Below are 18,792 nucleotides of genomic sequence, written 5' to 3' on the forward strand. Positions count from 1 at the left end.
AATGACCAACAAGAGGTAAAATGTGGAGCCTCTGGCAACATCTCTCTTCTCCCACCTTCTGAGTACTGTGATACTCTTGTAAGCCCCAGAACAAAAATATCCCTTTGAAGAAATCCTGTGAACCAATCAGGGTGTCATGATAAGCAATTCAAACCACCATAACTTTAAAGGCAAGTGGAGGGGAGAGAATTCACGAGGAAAACCAAAACAAACAACAGTTTTATACTGAATGTCCAGTCATCCAAAATTCCTAAAAGGATTAGTTTTACACAATTACTTTTACCTAGTTTTCATATTTGCCTAATGAAAACTGAAGTGGAATCATCTAAATTTATAGGCCAAAGATTTTTCCAGCTCAAGTTTTACTTGTTGGTATTCAGACTTTAGAAGTTCTCTAGTTAATGCAAGTCTCTACTCGTTATGGATGGCTAGGTACAGCGTCACTCCACATAAGCCTCATCATCACTGTTATTATTACTTCCTTACATATTACACTAACTTCTGGGTTTCCATATATATCAAAGTTTTACAAGTAACTCCTGACTACATTTGAGTAAATTGCTTTCCTCCCACCATCTATGACTTCAGTTTCCCAAATTCCTTCATTATGATCACCTAGGTTCCCGTCCCAACTTACTAAACCTTGTAATATTTTGTATATTTATTTAACAAGGGTGAGATTATTATGTGTGAGATATGACCCATCAAATTTGTGAATAAGACCTCTGTGTCAGAGTACTGAGCCTTTAAGCTTCATCCCATCATGCTTCAGGTTCTCAAACTTTAGTATGTATCTAAATCACCTGTAGAGTTGTTAAAATATACTCTGGTGTCATTACTAAACCTACTCATTCAGATTATTCAACTAGTAGTATACACATAAAGTAAATATCATTACTTATCAATGGGTTGTAGTTGTGAGCAGCTTTTAGTAAGTTCAATGAAGATTTGCCCTCACATTTTTTTTCTTACTATGACCAACAGCTTACATTTTCCAAGAGCATTCTGAGAAGAATGGAGGGAAATACAACTGGTGACACAAAAATTAAGTCCACAGTACCAGTCATGAAGTAATCCCACCTACAGTGACTAGACCTTGGAAAACTCCCACCTGCGATATTAAGACTCTATTTTTGTCACATGTTTACCAGTTATTTCATTCAAAACAACAGACTGGAAACTTGACTTCACTATGACAATCTTTGCTAAAATCTCAAAAACTTTAAATCCTTTTGCAAAGATACCTTGAGACCCATGTTGGCAAAAGTTAGTAAGAGAAAATTTAAAAACCAAGCTACTTAATAATGTTTTTATATACAAATACCCATAAGAACCCACACATATGTGTACACGTATATATATATTTTTAAGGATTGTGTTTGACTCATACTTTTAGCCTGTCAATACCTGTTAAGAGCATTTATTTTCTTAAAAAAAGTTTTTTTACATTTATTCATTTTTGAGAGACAGAGAGAGACAGAGCATGAGTGGGGAAGGGGCGGAGAGAGAGGGAGACACAGAATCTGAAGCAGGCTCCAGGCTCTGACCTGCCAGCACAGAGCCCGACGTGGGGCTTGAACTCATGAACTGCGAGATCATGACCTGAGCCGAAGTCAGACACTCAACCAACTGAGCCACCCAGGCACCCCAAGAGCATTGATTTTCTTATCCCTCTACTTTCCGAAAGTTCTATCTAATCATTGGTCATAAGGTAAAGAGAGCAGGGGCTGCTGTTTGCATTTTATTTGATCTTTACTCCTGCAGCCTTCCACAGGCACAATGTGGTAAAAGATCCTTCTGGTTGGGAGGTGGTTTAAGCGAGAATGGAGAAAATAGTCACACACATCTGCAGAAAGGGTATCCATCATATACTATTTTCGATATACTATCCAAGTCCTAGTTTCACTTTTAGAAGTGAAATTCAGAATTTCATTTGAATTTCAGTTCATTTCACTTGAATTTCACTAACGGGATTTCAGTTCAACTAGCCACACACAAAAAATTAAAATTCAGTGATTAGAAAAATTTTGTACATGTACGTTATTTGCAGAAAAGTATGAATATAAAAATTTCTGAAGTATATTTGTCAAAACATACTAGTTACCTAACCCCAACATTACATGAATATAGAAAATAACCAAATTTAGTACCACTTGTACTCTCTGCTTTAAAAAAAAAAATGTTCTTTTAACATTTTTGAGAGACAGAGCACGAACAGGGGAGGTGTGGAGAAAGAGGGAGATATAGAATCTGAAGCAGGCTCTAGGCTCTGAGCTGTCAGCACAGAGCCCAACATGGGGCTCAAACCCATGAACTATGAGATCATGACCTGAGCTGAAGTTGGACACTTAATCCACTGAGCCATCTAGGCTCCCGTTTGCTATGCTTTTCATAGGAAAGTATTTTCCAGTACTGCAATAACCAGATACAACTTTCCACTTGCCTGTTGTTACTGTTTCCTTAAGGTCAAGGTGAACTCGTTGCATTTGTGCAAATTGGTGCAAAGCTGACACAGGATTTATCTCTCCACGTTTGTATTTCATTATAAATTCCTTGGGTATTTTTTTTGGAGGAAGGACAGGATTTGAAGTAGATGAAAGACCTTTGGAAAGCAATGGTTCTGGAAAATTACCTAAAAATAAATGTTTACAGTGGTCAGTTCTGTAAAATAATAATAATAAAAAAAGTAAAAGCACTAAATCCTCCACTAAAATGGAAGATTGTCCCTGATATATCTAATTGTTTTTCATTACAGGTAAGTTTCTACTAAAAAATTTTGGCACACATGACAAGTGCAACCTGTTGAAGCAAATACCTTTTGGAGTACTCAAACTATTTGCAAAGAAGTACTATCATTGTCATAACATTAAGTGAGGTCAAGGTTTTCAGAGTCTCTCAAAAGTCATTTTTTTACACATGATGTCACTAAGACCTAGACTGAGGACATAGTCCTGGGACTAAGACAAGTTTGTTTCCCATTCACTGTTTTATATTACTTTTCACTTCGAATTCAATTGACTTTAGGTGTTTGTCCCTGCTTTATACTTAATCTCAGTGATATATGGAATAGAAACCAGTGTAAGTTCAGTCTCTTCCCTGAAGGGGCTAACACAACTGCACCTCAAAAAAGCAAGACACGCTTTGAGTGGTTAAATAGTAAAATAATTAATTGCATAGCAAGGGGAAGGATTTCTACAGGCCTCCTTCAGTGTTCAGAGTCAAATGTGAGTTCCAGATGGGACACAGCCACTGGTATATGGATATATAGTCAGGGAACATTTAAACTGGAGGCTCAACAATACTTACTGGCCATCCCGGATTCTTAACTCAGACATTATTGCAAATGAAAAAGAAGTCATACCCGTCACTTGCGTAACTTTGGATGCCATATTCGACAGGCTGTAACTTTCTGAAGAATATCCTGTGGGTGTAGCTACCGTCTGGGCTGATGGCTGAACTGGCAAGTTCTTTTTCAGCATCTGAGCAAAGCTAGGGACCCGGGAACTCTGAAACCAGTCATTGTTGCCAGACATTTTCTCGCCTATAAATCATACGAAAATTGGCAGAAAACAAAAAAACAAAGTACTAGATAAAAATAATCTGAAATTAAAAATAATGTATATTCCCATAAATGGCTTGAACACACACGACATAGAACTAAATCTCGTTAACTTATGTCATGACTGCTTTGTAACTAGAGTTTTAACAGGCACGGGGCTCGTCCCCCCTACAGCCCTTCCCTAAGTGCTGCTACAAAAGGGTAACGAAGAGTCAAAACAGTTGGCCGGAAAAGCCCTTACATCTACCCGGGGGTCAGAGAAAAACAGAAAAGAAAACATAAAAACATAAGACTCTCAAAGGCCGATTCCAGCCCAACTCCCACCCACCAAAATTGTCCTTCCTGCCCTGTAGGTCGGAGACCTAGTGGCAGGCCGGAGGCTCGCCAGCCGCAGCTGCCGCCGCCGTTGCTTCCTCCTCCCGGTTCGATCTCGGGCTTCAAGGCTCACGAGGCCAGAATTGCATCTTTCAAAAGCTGCCTGGTGGCGTCCCAGCAGTACGCAGACTAACACCCCACAACCCTCCTCATCCAATCACCAACCGTCTGCGGGGCTGTGCTCCCGCCCCCGCGCTCGCGCCTGCGCCAGCGCCATGGCGGTGCCCTCTGGGCTGTGCGGCCTGCGTCAACAAACGGAGAGACGTAGGGCGTCACGCGTTCGACGTCCTGTGATGCCGACCTTGTTCTCTCTGAGCGTGGGTACCCAGTACCCCCTAAGGGGCCCTCACAACCACGGAAGTCAGGTAAAGCTGCGCAGCCAGGCCTTTCTACTGTCATACCCAATGCCCTCCACACACCTGGCGCTACCATTTTCATGAAGCACTGTGTTAGAGCCGGGGTGCTTGGGGGTGTCCCTGGGGTATCAATGTGTGGATGGTTTCAAAGAAACTTTTCGTTTTATCTCTGGTTATGCTGAGAAGGCCCCTGTGGACAAGGATTGGCCTCAACAGTGCCTTTACTGTTTACAGGAAAAAAAAACTTTGGACTTTGCATTAGTTTCACTGCTGGTACCAAACAATGAACAATCATGAAAACAGGTGGGGACATTGAAAGCTAATGGCTGTAATATCTGAGTGATAAACCCATTGTGGGTGTTTTCTTCAATTCTTTGCACTCGTGAAGGTTGAAAGAGACCCTAATGGAGGTGTTAGCTGACAGATGGTAAATTAAATAAATTTACCCATGAAGGCAATTTGTTTTTTAATCTATATACATTATGGTGTTGTAGATAGGATTTTGATGTATGCTAAGTCCATTTTGGCCCAAATCCAAGGGAGCTGATTTTTTTTTTTTTTAATGAAATAACCTTAAAAGAATCACCTTGTAAAGACTCAAGCCCTCCCCTCTTTCCTAAGGAGAATATTAAGACCACACTATACCTGTGACTACTTAATTTACCTTCTGGCTAATGCCTGGCTCTATTTTTCTTTAGTAAATTACCAATGGAGTTTGACATGTAACGCAGAAGGAATTGAAGAATTGAGTGATAGCATTATTACAATATATAAATGCTCCCCTATTTTTTTTATATAGGCAAGATTTCTCAAGGGTTAAATCATTTTAAAAGAAAAAGAACAATAGAATTGATGGTATTCTACCTCATTATAGCAAGGAGTAATATCCGTCCACAAATACGTGGGCTAATTGGAAGAAAAAAAAAACCTTAATTCCTCTTATAAGTAATGCATTTTCAGTAAAGGCATATTTTTCTTTAGTGATTACCAAAATGTATTGATATGTCGCTTTGATCAAATGCCCATTAATAATTGTAATGATAATTCAAAGCAGAATTCTTTTGCCTTAACATTTAGAGACTTTTGCTTACAGGAAATTAAAAAATTCAAATGGTGTTGCCAAGAAGTATGATAGGGATGAATAAAACTTCTGAGTACAAAAACATGTAATTACATTAGGATCAAATTTGAGGAGGGACATGGAATGGAAATAGAGGGCCAAGAAGTTAAAGGAATGCATAAAAATTACTCTTAAAGTGTATATAATGTTTTATTTTGAAATAATTTTAGATTTACAGAAGAATTGTAAAGATAACACAGAGTTTCCTTATACTCTTCCATTCAGTTTTCCTTATTGTCAACATTATTTTTTTAATGTTTACTTACTTTTGAGAGAGAGGGCAAGCAGGAGAGGGGGCAGAGGTAGAGAGGGAAAGAATCCGAAGCAGGCTCCAGGCTCCAAGCTGTCAGCACAGAGCTCAACACAGGCTTGAACTCACAGACCGTGAGATCATGACCTGAGCCCAAAGTCAGTCGCTTAACCTGAGCCACCAGGTGCCCCTCCTTATTGTTAACATTATATGTAACAATAGCACAATTTTCAAACCTAAGAAATTGGTATTAATACAACACTACTAACTATACTATACACTTCATTAGGATTTCACTAGTTTTTCAATTAATGTCCATTTTCTGTTCCGTGATTCAATCCAGGATATTACATTGCACTTAGTGGTCCCGTCTTCTGTGGCCTGTGATAGTTTTCAGTTTTTGCTTTTTTTCATGACCTTGACACTTTTGAAGAGTAGTGATTGAATACTTTGTAGAATGGCCCTAAATTTGGGTTTGCCTAATGTTTTCTCATGGTTATGCAAGAGTTAAGAGTATTTGGGGAGACGACTAGGTGAAGTTCACTTCTCATAGCATATTTGGGAGTACATGATGTTAGCAGCTATTGCTGATATTAACTTTGATGACTTGGTTAAGGTTGTGTCTCCGGTTTCTCTTCTGTAAAGTTACCATTTTTCCTTTTCTGTACTCTTTGTTAGAAGGATTCCATCCCAGAGAGAAGAGTATCACAGAATTTGTGGACATATATTAAAACCACCATATTAATAAACATTTTGAAGGGGATATTTTGAGGTTATGCAAATATCTTGTTTCACCCTGGAGTTTCACTAATTTTCATTCATCTTTGGATCTTGCCTCAAGCAGTTATCACTGGTGTTTTTTTTTTTTTAAATATGCTTTCTCAGTTAAATTTCCTTTTTATTGAGATACTATTGACATAAATTAGTTTCAGGTGTACAGTGTAATGATTTATTATCTGTATACACTATGAATTGATCACCACAATAAGACGATTTAAAATCCATCCCCCAAATCTTTTTTCTTTTTTTGTGGTAAAAACTTTTGAGATATACTTTGATATACTTTCTTAGCAACTTTTAGTGTATTTCAGAGATGTAGCAGGTTTAGTTCTAGACCACTGTGATAATGCAAATGTCACAATACAGAAAGTCAAATGAGTTTTTTGGTTTCCAGTGCATATAAAAGTAATGTTAATACTATACTGTAGTCTATTAAATGTGCAATAGCAATATGTCTAAAAACACAATGTACAAACTTAAAAATACTTTGTTGCTAAAAAAAAATGCTACCATTCGGGGCGCCTGGGTGGCGCAGTCGGTTAAGCATCCGACTTCAGCCAGGTCACGATCTCGCGGTCCGTGAGTTCGAGCCCCGTGTCAGGCTCTGGGCTGATGGCTCGGAGCCTGGAGCCTGTTTCCGATTCTGTGTCTCCCTCTCTCTCTGCCCCTCCCCCGTTCATGCTCTGTCTCTCTCTGTCCCAAAAATAAATAAAAAACGTTGAAAAAAAAAATTAAAAAAAAAAATGCTACCATCATCTGAGTAGTAATCTTTTTGCTGGTGGAGAGTTTTGCATTGATATTGATAGCTGCTGACTGATCAGGATGGCCTTGCTGAAGGTTGAGTGGATGTGGCAATTTCTTTAAGATAACAATGAATTTGGTGCATCAATACTTTTCTTTTCACTGATGATTTTTCTGTAGCACACAATGCTATTTGGTAGCATTTTACTCACATGCCTTTCAGATTTAGAATCAATCCTTCTCAAACCCTACTGCTGCTTTATCAACTTAGTTTATGTAATATTTTAAGCCTTTTGTTGTCATTTCAACACTCTTTACAATATCTTCACCAGGTGTAGATTCCTTCTCAAGAAGCTACTTTCTTTGTTCATCCATTAGAAGCAGCTCCTCATCCATTCAAATTTTATTGTTAGATTGCAGCAATTCAATCACACCTTTAGTTTCTACCTCTAATTGTAGTTTTCTTGCTATTTTTACCATGTCTGCAATCACTTCCTCCTCTGAAGTCTTGAACCCATCAAAGTCATCCATGAAAGTTGGAAGCAACTTCTTCTAAACTCCTGTTTATGTTGATGTTTTGACCTCTTATGAATCATGGATGTTCTTAATGGCATCTAGAACGGTGAATCCTTTCTAAAAGGTTTTCCGTTTATTTTGCCCATATCCATCAGAAGAATCATATCTATGGCAGCTATAGCCTTAAAAATTAAGTCTTCTTAATAAGACTTGAAAGTGAAAGTTAATCTTTGATCCATGGGGTGCAAAATAGATGTTGTGTTAGCAAGAATGAAGGTAACATTAATTTTATTATATATCTCCATAGGACCTCTTGGGTGATCAAGTGCATTGTCAATTGAGCTTAAAATATTCAGTAAACCATGTTATAAACAGACGTGCTGTCATCCAGGCTTTGTTGTTCCTTTGATAGAACATGAGCAGAGTAGAGTTAGCACAGTTCTTAAGGACCCTTTTCAAAATGGCAAATGAGCATGGGCTTCAATTTATGATCACCAGCTGCATTAGCTGTTAAGAATGTCAGCTTCTCCTTTGAAGCCAGGCATTGAGTTCTCTCTAGCTCTGAAAGTCCTAGATAACATCTTCTTCCAACAGCAGGCTGTTTTGTCTACGTTGAAGATCTGTTGTTTAGTGTAGCCATCTTCATTAATTATCTTAGCTAGGTTTTCTGGATAACTTGCTGCTGTTTCAACTTGTACTTTTATGTTATGAAAATGGCTTCTTTCCTTAATGAAACAACCTCTACTAGCTTCAGACTTTTCTTCTGCATCTTACTCACATCTCTCAGCCTTCATAGAATTGAAGAGAGTGAGGACCTTGCTCTGGATTAGGCTTTGGCTTAAGGGAGTGCCGTGGCTGCTTTGATCTTCTATCCAGACCACTGAAACTTTCTCCATATCAGCAATAAGACTGCTTCACTTTGTTATCATTTGTGTGTTCCCTAGAATAGCACTTTTAATTTCCTTCAAGAACTTCTCCTTTGCATTCACAAATTGAATGTTTAGTGCCAGAGGCCTAGCTTTCAGCCGGTCTCCAGTTCCAACACTTCCTCACCAAACATAATCATTTCTAGCTTTTGATTTAAAGTGAGAGACAGAAACTCTGCCTCTCACTTGAACACTTACAGGCGATTGTAGTGTTATTAATTGTCCTAGTTTTTTTTTTTTAATTAAAAAAAATTTTTTTTTAACGTTTATTTATTTTTGAGACAGAGAGAGACAGAGCATGAACAGGGGAGGGGCAGAGAGAGAGGGAGACACAGAATCTGAAACAGGCTCCAGGCTCTGAGCAGTCAGCACAGAGCCCGACGTGGGGCTCAAACTCACGGACCGCGAGATCATGACCTGAGCCAAAGTCTGATGCTTAACCGACCGAGCCACCCAGGCACCCCTAATTGTCCTAGTTTAAAGATTGTTTTGTCTCAGGGAATTAGGAGGCCCAAGTAGAGAGAATGGAATTGCTGGTTGGTGGAACAATCAGAACGTACACAACATTTATCAATTAAGTCTGTGTTATGTGGGTGCAGGTTTTGGCACCCCAAAACAATTACAACAGTAATATCAAAGATCACTGATAATGGATCACCATAACAAATATAGTAATAATTGAAAAGTTTGAAGTATTGTGAAAATTACCAAAATGTGACACAGAGGAAGTGAGCAAATGCTTTTGGAAAAATGACACCAATAGATTTGCTTGACTTAGGGTTGCCACAAACCTTTAATTTATAAAAAAAAAAAAATGCAATATCTGCAAAGTGAGATAAAGCAAAAACACAGTAGAATGAGCCATGTTTTTATACAATACAGTGTTGCTAACTATGGTCACCATGGTCTCTACATTACATCCTCAGGACTTATAACTGAAAGATTATACCTTTTGATCTCCACACCCCTGGCCATGGGCAATGACCAATCTCTTCTATCTATGAGTCTGTTTGTTTTTTTTTTTTAATTCCAAACTTACATGAGATCATACAGTATTTGTGTTTCCCTATCTGACTTTATTTCACTTAGCATAATGCCCTTAAGATCTATGCATCTTGTCCCAAATGGCAAAATTTTATTTTTTCTTTTTCTTTTTTTTAATTTAAATTTTAGTTAATATACAGTGCAATATTGGTTTCAGAACTATAATTCATTGATTCATCACTTACATACAAGTGCTTATCACAACCAAGTGCCTTCCTTAATTCCCATCATCCATCTAGCCCAACTCCCACCCACCTCCCTTCATCAACCCTCAGTTTGTTCTCTATCATTAAGCGTCTTGTGTGGTTTGTTTCCCTTTCTTCTCTCCATCCCTCCCCCCCAGCTTCCCCTGTGTTCATTTGTCTTGCTTCTCTAATTCCATATATGAGTGAAATCATATGATACTTGTCTTTCTCTGATTCAAATATTTAGTGTAATACATTCTAGCTATTTCCACATCATTGCAAATGGCAAGACTTCAATTTTTTTGATGGCTTAGTAGTATTCCATAATATATACACACCACATCTTCTTTTTCCATTCATCATTGGATGGACATTTAGGCTTTCTCCATAGTTTGCTTGACTGTTGTTGATAATGCTGCTATAAACATTGAGGTGCATGTACCCCTTTGAATCTATGCTTTTGTGTCCTTTGGGTAAATACCTAAGTATTTAATTGCTGGATCATAGGGTGAAATTGCTGGATTGAAGGGTAGTTCTATTTTTAGTTTTTTTGAGGAACCTCCATGCTGTTCTCCATAATGGCTGCACCAATTTGCATTCCCATTCAACACATTGAATGTTTCCTGCCACTCCCTTCTGACCTGTGAAGTTTCAGTGGACAGGTTTTCTCCTAACCATATGTGTCTACCCTTGTAGATTAAGGACCTTTTGTCTTTAGCTGCTTTCAGAATTCTCTCTTTCTCTTTGTATTTTGGAAGTTTCACTATGATATGTCTTGGTGTTGGCCTGTTTTTGTTGATTTTGAGGGTGGGTTTCTCTGTGCCTGTTGGACTTGAATGCCTGTTTCCTTCCCCAGATTAGGGAAGTTCTGTGCTAAAGTTTGTTCAAATAAACCATTTGCCCCTTTTTCCTGCTCTTCTTCTGGGACTTCGATGATATGGATATTATTTTGCCTTATGGAACCACTGAGTTCCATAAGTCTCCTTTTGTGATGTAACCGTTTCCTTTCCCTTTTCATTTCAGCTTCATTATTTTCCATCATTTTATCTTCTGTATCGCCTTTTCTCTCCTCTGCTTTTTTAACTCTCATTGTGACTATATCCAGTCAGTTTGGCTTCTCAGTTATAACATTTTTTAATTTCAGCCTTACTAGTTTTTAGGTCTTTGATCTCTGTAGCAAGGGTTTCTCTGGTGTCTTCTATGCTTTTTCAAGCCCAGCTAGTAGTCTTATGACTGTTGTTCTAAATTCTTGTTCACATTTATTGCTTATATCTGTTTTGAGCAAGTCCCTGGCTGAGATTTCTTTTTGACCTTTCTTTTGGGGAGAATTCCTCTATCTTGTCATTTTGGCTAAGTTTCTGTGTTTTGCAAGTTATAAAAGGTTGTTATGTTTCCTGCACCTGAGAGTAATGCTATATTAAAAAGGAGTCATACAGGGCACCTGGGTGGCTCAGTTGGTTAAACATCTGACTTCGGCTCAGGTCATGATCTCGTGGTTCATGAGTTTGAGCCCTGCATTGGGCTGTCAATGCAGAGTCTGCTTTGGATCCTCTGTCCCCTTCTCTCTGCCCCTACCCTGCTTGTTCTCCCTGTCTCTCTCCCTCTCTCTCCCCCTCTCCCTTTCTTCCTCCTTCTCTCTCTCCCAAAAATAAATAAACATTTTTGAAAATTTTTTTAAAAAGGGGGTCATACACTATCTAGGGCCTGGCACTCCAGGAAGTGTTTCTGGTGTATACTGTGTGCATGCCCTCTTGCTGTTGTGTTTTGGCTGCTCTTTCTCACTGGTTAGTCGTCTGCAGAGCTTCTCCTTGCTTGCAGTGGTGGAGTGCTTGAAACTTTAACTAGGTGTGCTTTGATATTTTTGTTAAAATAAGCCTTGAACCTACCAAGCTGTCTCCCTCTAACCGTGAAGATCCTTTTGCCAGTATTCAGATTGATTTCCTGGGTGTTCCAAGGGATCTGACCTCAATACATCTGTGTTTTAGGGGTAAGGAAAGCCCAGGGTCCTCCTTCTCTGTCATCTTAACTTCTCCTCCTCAAGATTTTATTTTTTATGGATGAATAGTTTTCTGTTGTGTGTGTGCATGTGTGTATCACATCATCTTTAACCATCTAATTAAAAAAATTTTTGAATGTTTGTTTACTTTTGAGAGAGAGAGAGAGACAGAGCACAAGCAGAGGAGGGGCAGAGAGAAAGGGAAACACAGAATCTGAAACAAGCTCCAGGCTCTGAGCCATCAGCACAGAGCCCCACACGGGGCTTGAAAGCATGACCTGCAAGATCATGACCTGAGCCAAAGTCAGAAGCTTAACAACTGAGCCACCCAGGTGCCCTTCATCTTTATCCATTTATATATTGATGGAACTTTAGGTTGTTTCCTATCATGGCTATTGTAAATAATGCAGTGAACATGGGGGTGCAGATATCTCTTTGAGTTAGTCTTCATTTCCTCAAGCTTAATATCCATGTTGGTTCACAAGCTCCAATGTGTTGGTGTGGGAGCTTCCCGGGTGTAATCTGAAACTGATTCTCATACACAGAGGACAGGGAGAGACTAAAGACAGAGGTAGGTCATTCCAGGTTGGTAGATGGCAAGTTTTAATAAGCAAAAGGAACTAATATATAAGGCTTATCTTGGGTGACAACAAGGTGAGTAGATTTCTGCACTCACCTGTCAAATTTAAAAGTTTATATAGAGGCATTAACTGGGCTTAATTGCATATATCATCCAGATGATCTCAGCACCCTACTCAGAATTACTGTCTCAAGGCTGTGTCATTGGGGCAGCTTCTGGGAGTTGAGAAGGCAAGTGGAACCTATATTCCAAGGACAGGGAAGGAGGTAAGAATCTTTAATGGCCTAGGTCTAGCTCACAGGTCAACCAGTGATCATGTCTTGATGACCTCCAACATTCCACCCCCTATGATCAACTCTGACTGTCTCATATACCTCCCTCTTTCACAATTTGCCTTGTTGGGCCAGCAAGGGGTTTCACTAGCATGGAGGTGGCTCCTTTGGTGGCTATCTGACTGCATTGGAGGCAAATGCCACAGCAACAGTATGGATAAATTTAAGGGAAAACACAGATTAAGACAATGATTCTTAAAATCGGTGACAACTTTTCTACTAGGAGCCCATGATCCAAACCACTGACTTATGTCCCCTAGTCTAGAAATCAGATCACTCAGCATTCATTTGTGTCCTCATATGATTAAATATAGATGATATGTTAGCATGTTCATCAGGTGTGAAAACATAACATTTTGCTTGCATAGTGGTAGAGGTGCCTCCTTGCAAGGCAGTAGTAATGTCCAAGGCCATTCTATTTTGGAGGATGGCTTTTCTCATTAGAGACATTTTAGTATTCAGTCAGGCCAGGGTTTATTGGCTATCATTCAGGGTTTGCTTTGTGAATTTAGTAAGGGTTTCTGTGTATGCTATAATGTCCTCTAAGTCAATAGAAGGAACAAAGACAGTGGCCAAATGACCATACTAGTGGAAAAAAAAACCGTGCTCACCTGGATTTGAGGAGAGGGATGTTGGAAGCTTCAGAAACCTGACTGGATTGTACATACTATACATGTTGGCTGGGTATCAGGCAAGAGGAGATGGTCTGGGGATAGGATATACAAGACCAGGACTCCCATATTCCCTCTTCCAATCATGCATGTTCCAGGCCAGGTTGAGTGCATTTTAACTGGTCCAGCTTATAGTAAGACAAAGTTTCCTCTCACTCAGGGGTGTGAAGTAACTAACCCCAACCAGAAGGACATTCCAATGTAAATTTCAATAGATAACTCCTTTCTTAGGCTTGATAGAGTTTGTTGTTCTCAGCAGCACAGCATATTGATCCATAGTGAGAGGTGAGGGCAATGGCTGTTTCCTGAGACGTCCATACCTTTATGATATTGGGTGCCTTGGCAGAGGTACCTAGTCCTGCACATAGAACAATAGGCCCTACTAGTTAATCATTCAAAGGTAATAAAGTCTGGAGGCAGTACTTTAATCTACTTGGCCAAGGTGGGTTTACCTGATAGGAATTTTATCTGCTGTTTTAATATTACATTTTTTCTTTTTACCAATCCTGCTGCATGTGGATTATAGGGGAGATGGAACCTGTGTTCAATGTCATGTTCTTTTGCCCAGTCTTGCAAATCATGACTTTTGACATATGACCCCCAGATGAATATCTAGTTGATGAGGATATCTATACATGGTATTTAACTTTCTTAATCCCCTAATGGTGGTAAACTGGTTTGCATAGTGATAGGGGGAAAGCTTGTGTTAGGTCAAATGCAGTGTCCACATAAACCGAGGCATGTTTAGAACCCTCACTCAGAGGGAACCAATATAATCAGTCTGCCAGTCCCTTGTTGGTGGGGAACTCTGGTGGATGGCCCCAGACTCCTTTGGCAGTTGCCTTAGGCATTGTTTACAACACACAGGACATGCTGTTACTGCATTAACCAATTTACTGTATTTCAAGGCAGTATCCTTGGAATCAGGGATCGTTGGAATATGTCCTCCCACCTGGGCACTGTGATAGTCACACTTTCTGTGTACCCAATCTGCTGTGTCTACTGAACGATCAGTTGCTAGGGCTCATATCTGAACCAGGGCATCAGCTTCTTGATTGTCAGGGGTTTGTCAGTACCTTATGAGCTGGGACATGGAAAACAGTGAGGACTGCCTCACGCTGTTGCAAATGAACCCAGGTGTCTCCCCTCCCCCCTCCTCACCCCCCCCCCCCACACACACATCCTGAACCCAAAAGGGCCCACTCATGATTTATCCACCTCTCGGTGTTCCATTGTCCAAGCCATAGGGTTAATCTCTTTAAAGTGGCCCAATAATCACCAGTCAAACCACTCTGAGTTTAGCCCATTGGTTGATGCATTGGCTGCTGTGGGAGAGGCTGTCCTTGGAGGAGTGCTATGAACACTGCTAGGAACAGTTGCTCTATGGGGGTGTATGGGGGGTTTGCCCCCTTTTAGAGCTGGGACTAAAATCCTAAGGGTACTCTCTTCTTTGTCTCTGCTACAGTGCCTGACCCATAACTTGAGAAGTCTCAGACACATCTAACTCGGATGGTAGCCCTGCTGGGGAGATGCCCAGAGTTCAAAGGGAACTTTGCTCTGATCTCTACTCCCATACATGCCCCACACCCAACTTTTTTGACCAGCTGTTATAAAGGATGGGGACACTGTGCTAGGTAAGGATTAAAAGTCCTCCAAAATCCCTATAAAGGCTGTATCTCTTTCATATTCTTTGGGGTTGGATACACTGGCACCTTATGAATCGTAGCTTTTGGGACAGTGTGCATCTTACCTGACCAAATGATTTCCCAAAACTTACAGCAGTGTCTGGTCCTTGAATTTTTGTGGGTCCACTGCCCATTCTCTCCTCTGCAGATGTTTCAGCAAAGCCTGCAGAGTATCCTGCAGCAGAGGCAAACATTCATGTTAACATTATATCATCAATGTGACGGGCTTATTTTACTGATATGGGGGAGGGGAACAGGGATGGGTCTGGGACTACCATTGAATGACATATTGTTGGGTTATGCAGGTAACATTGGGGAAGCACTCAAAGGGCTCCTTATTGTCCTTCTCAGATAAAGGCAGATTGATCTTAGTTATCAGAAACTTGTCAAAGTCTCCCATGAATCTCCTTGAAGATGGAGGACTTAGCAAGAACACTTTTAACAAAGCAACTAAGTAAAGCAGTAATTATCTGTAAATGACAAAAGACTTAAAAATGGCCATGGTTAAAGATCAGGCAAAAGCTCAGTATAATGCTGTTGACAAGGGAATTTTCTGTGACATACATTTTAAAATTATGAGTGGTAACATTGTACCAGGACATACCAGATTTTTAGGAATTTCATGCAAATACACAATAAGTTTAGCATCACTTATTTGGTAATGATTCTTATGAGATTTGATGTATACAATGTTAAATAGTTGTAAAAAAACTTAGCTCTTTTAATAGAGAAGACTCAGCTTTCTTAAGCAATTAAAGACCTGATAAAGACAAAACAATCTTGCTTTCTAAGCAGATTACATTAAAGGTAAAGAAAAACTTTTGTTTACAATTTCTTATTAAGAGCAGGCAATAACCTAAGAAAATTTTGTTCTTTTAACAGAGAGAAAACCAAAATCTAACTTTGCAACAATGCACTTTTGATATTAAAATTTTCATTTTATCCTACTACAGCTTAAAGTCCAGAATTGTGATGCCTCCAGCTTTGCTTTTCTTTTTCAACATTACTTTGGCTATTTAGGGTCTTTGTGGTTCCATACAAATTTTAGGATTGTTTGTTCTAGCTCTGTGAAGAATGCTGATGTTATTTTCTTTAAACAAATTTTTTTAATGTTTGTTTATTTTTCAGAGAGAGAGAGTGTGTGAGCAGAGGAGGGGCAGAGAGAGAGGGAGACACAGAATCCGAAGCAGGCTGTCAGCACAGAGCATGATGCGGGGCTTGAACTCACGAACCATGAGATCATGACCTGAGCCAAAGTCAGTCTCCTAACCAACTGAGCCACCCAGGCGCCCCAAATACTGATGTTATTTGGATAGGGATTGCATTGAATGCATAGATTTTTTAATGTACACAAATTCATATGTATATATATATATATATATATATATATGAGTTTATATTCATATATATACATATATGTATATATATGTGTATATATATACATATATGTATATATATGTGTATATATATACATATATGTATATATATGTGTATATATATATACATATACATATATAGATAGATAGATAGATAGATACAGACACAAGCAGAAACCCCATAGCTTTCATCTGTAACTCTAGTCATGAATCAGGTACCCTCTCACATGGCTAAAGTTTTTTTTGTTTTTTTTTTTTTTTGGTATTTGTGATCTTATGGAGGCTGTGGACTAGATTTTTGGGCAAGGGAACTTCTACAGCAGTCTGTTTTAAAAAGCAGACCCTCCCATACCCTACTTTTTTCCCTTCAGTTTCTGTGGGCAATGTTTCAGTTTATCTGTGGTGTTTACATTTCAACAATTTGATAAAATTTATGAAGGACGGGAAATAATGCAAGTTTTCTAGAAATTTTGGGGTAATAAGTATTTAAAAAAATTTTTTTAATGTTTATTTTTAAGAGAGAGAGAGACAGAACATGAGCAGGGGAGGGGCAGAGAGAGAGGGAGACACAGAATCTAAAGCAGACTCCAGGCTCTGAGGCCCTGAGGCTCTGAGGCTCTGAGCTATCAGCACAGAGCCTGACACGGGGCTTAAACTTACAAACCGTGAGATCATGACCTAAGCCAAAGTTGGACCCTTAACCGACAGAACCACCCAGGAACTCCTTGGGGTAATTAACTGTTTAAAATTTTACTTTGTATTATGGGTTGGACAACATAGTGTATTTTGTCTGTTTCATTGTCAGTCACCACAAATTCCTCTTCATGCTGATCACTTTCCCGGAGATTCCAGCTCCTAGTGTGCTAATCAGGCTTTGTCACAAGTACCTGGATCTTAAGCTGAGGCCTCTTGTGCTCTTCTAGCTTTGCAAACAAGACACTAAGGTCTCTCATTTATTATCCTGTTCCCTTACCTTGTCTCCCAGCCCCCAAACTGGCAGAGTAGTGGGTACTCACATGTTCTTCAATAAGCTCAGCTCTTGTAACTTTCAAACTCAAGATTCAGCCTCTAGTTGGGCATCAATAACTACCCACAGTAGAGACCAGTGCATTGTGGTAGCCATTTATTTCCTTTTTTTTTGCCAGAGTGCAATATGTGCAGTTCCTCACGCAAGCCCATTAAAACAGCCAACATTTTTGGGCTATTCCTATATTCACATGACAGTCCACAGATATCTGACATATGGTCCATCCCTCCCCTCATAGAAGAGGATAGCCAACTCAGGATTTCCTCCATGGATGCCTCATTCCCAAAACCCATATCTTCAGTCTTCTGGCTGGCCAACCAGTCAAACTGGTCCCCATACACGAAGGGCAGGGAAAGAGCAGAGTCAAGTCATTCTAGGTTGATAGATGGCAATTTTAATAAGCAAAGGGAACTTACATATAAGGCTTATCTTAGGTGATGACAAGATGAGTGGATCTCTTCACCTACAAGTTTGTATAGTGACACTAATTGGGTTTAGTCACATACACTATCCAGATGATCTCAGCCCCACCTCACTATCTCAAGGCTGTATCTTTGGGGCAGGTTCTGGGAGTGGGGAAGGCAAGTGGAATTCATACTCCAGGACAAGAGAGGGAGTGAGGAGCCTCTGATTGCCCAGGTCTAGCTCATGGGTCAAGAAGCCATCATGTCTTCTTGATGACTTCCCCAACAATCCAGAAGTGGAAAGCTGGATCATATGTTGATTCTATTTTTAATTTTTTGAGGAACCTCCATACTGTTTAATAGTGGCTGCACCAATTTACATTCCCGTCAGTAGTGCACAGGTGTTCCCTTTCCTCCATATTCTTGCTAATACTTGCTATTTGTCTTTTTGCTAATAACCATTCTGTCACCTATAAAGTGATATCTCACTGTGCTTTTGATTTGCATTTCCCTGATGATTAGTAATGCTGAGCACCTTTTCACATATCTCTTGTCCAACCATTCATCTGCTATGGAAAAACTTCTATTCAGATCCTCTGCCCATTTTTTAATCAGATTGATGTTTTGTTTGTTATTGAGTTGTATTCTATATATATTTTTGTATATTAGCTAACCCTTGGCTGATATATGATTTGCAAGTATTTCCTCCATTCTATAGGTTGCCTTTTCATTTTGTTCATAGTTTCCTTGGCTTTGTAGAACCTTTTTAGTTTGATGTTGTCCCACTTGCTTATTTTTTTATTTTCAATTTTAATTAAAATTTTTTAAAAATTGTATTTAAATCAACATTAGTTAACATATAGTATAAT

The 18,792-nt window shown here is 39.4% G+C and overlaps 1 protein-coding gene and 1 long non-coding RNA gene across 6 annotated transcripts in view; one reads left to right on the forward strand and one right to left on the reverse strand.

The window, feature by feature from the left end:
- The window catches only part of ADAD1 (adenosine deaminase domain containing 1), a 103,210-nt gene extending 99,020 nt beyond the window's left edge, over nucleotides 1–4,190 (reverse strand). For 2 of the 4 annotated variants that reach the window (XM_007087593.3, XM_007087592.3), the window contains exons 1-3: nucleotides 4,100–4,190; nucleotides 3,362–3,541; nucleotides 2,444–2,632 (exon numbers count right to left, since the gene is read on the reverse strand). In XM_007087593.3, the coding sequence (XP_007087655.1) occupies nucleotides 2,444–2,632; nucleotides 3,362–3,541; nucleotides 4,100–4,151 (421 nt within the window). In that variant the 5' untranslated portion in view covers nucleotides 4,152–4,190. Of the gene's footprint in view, nucleotides 1–2,443; nucleotides 2,633–3,361; nucleotides 3,542–3,887; nucleotides 4,069–4,099 lie in introns of those variants that run through there. The other 2 variants (XM_007087590.3, XM_007087591.3) reach the window with 2 other exon arrangements.
- LOC122237963 lies at nucleotides 4,159–16,280 on the forward strand. Of its 2 annotated transcripts, none has more exons than XR_006216796.1 (3): nucleotides 4,159–4,299; nucleotides 14,897–15,065; nucleotides 16,245–16,280. It is a non-coding gene; the product is annotated as an uncharacterized LOC122237963 (long non-coding RNA). The 2 variants fall into 2 exon arrangements; XR_006216795.1 differs by lacking the exon at nucleotides 4,159–4,299 and adding an exon at nucleotides 12,589–12,694.
- Nucleotides 16,281–18,792: the final 2,512 nt, after the last annotated feature.

Source organism: Panthera tigris, chromosome B1 (assembly GCF_018350195.1).
Source record: "Panthera tigris isolate Pti1 chromosome B1, P.tigris_Pti1_mat1.1, whole genome shotgun sequence".
In the NCBI taxonomy this organism is placed as follows: Eukaryota; Metazoa; Chordata; class Mammalia; order Carnivora; family Felidae; genus Panthera; species Panthera tigris.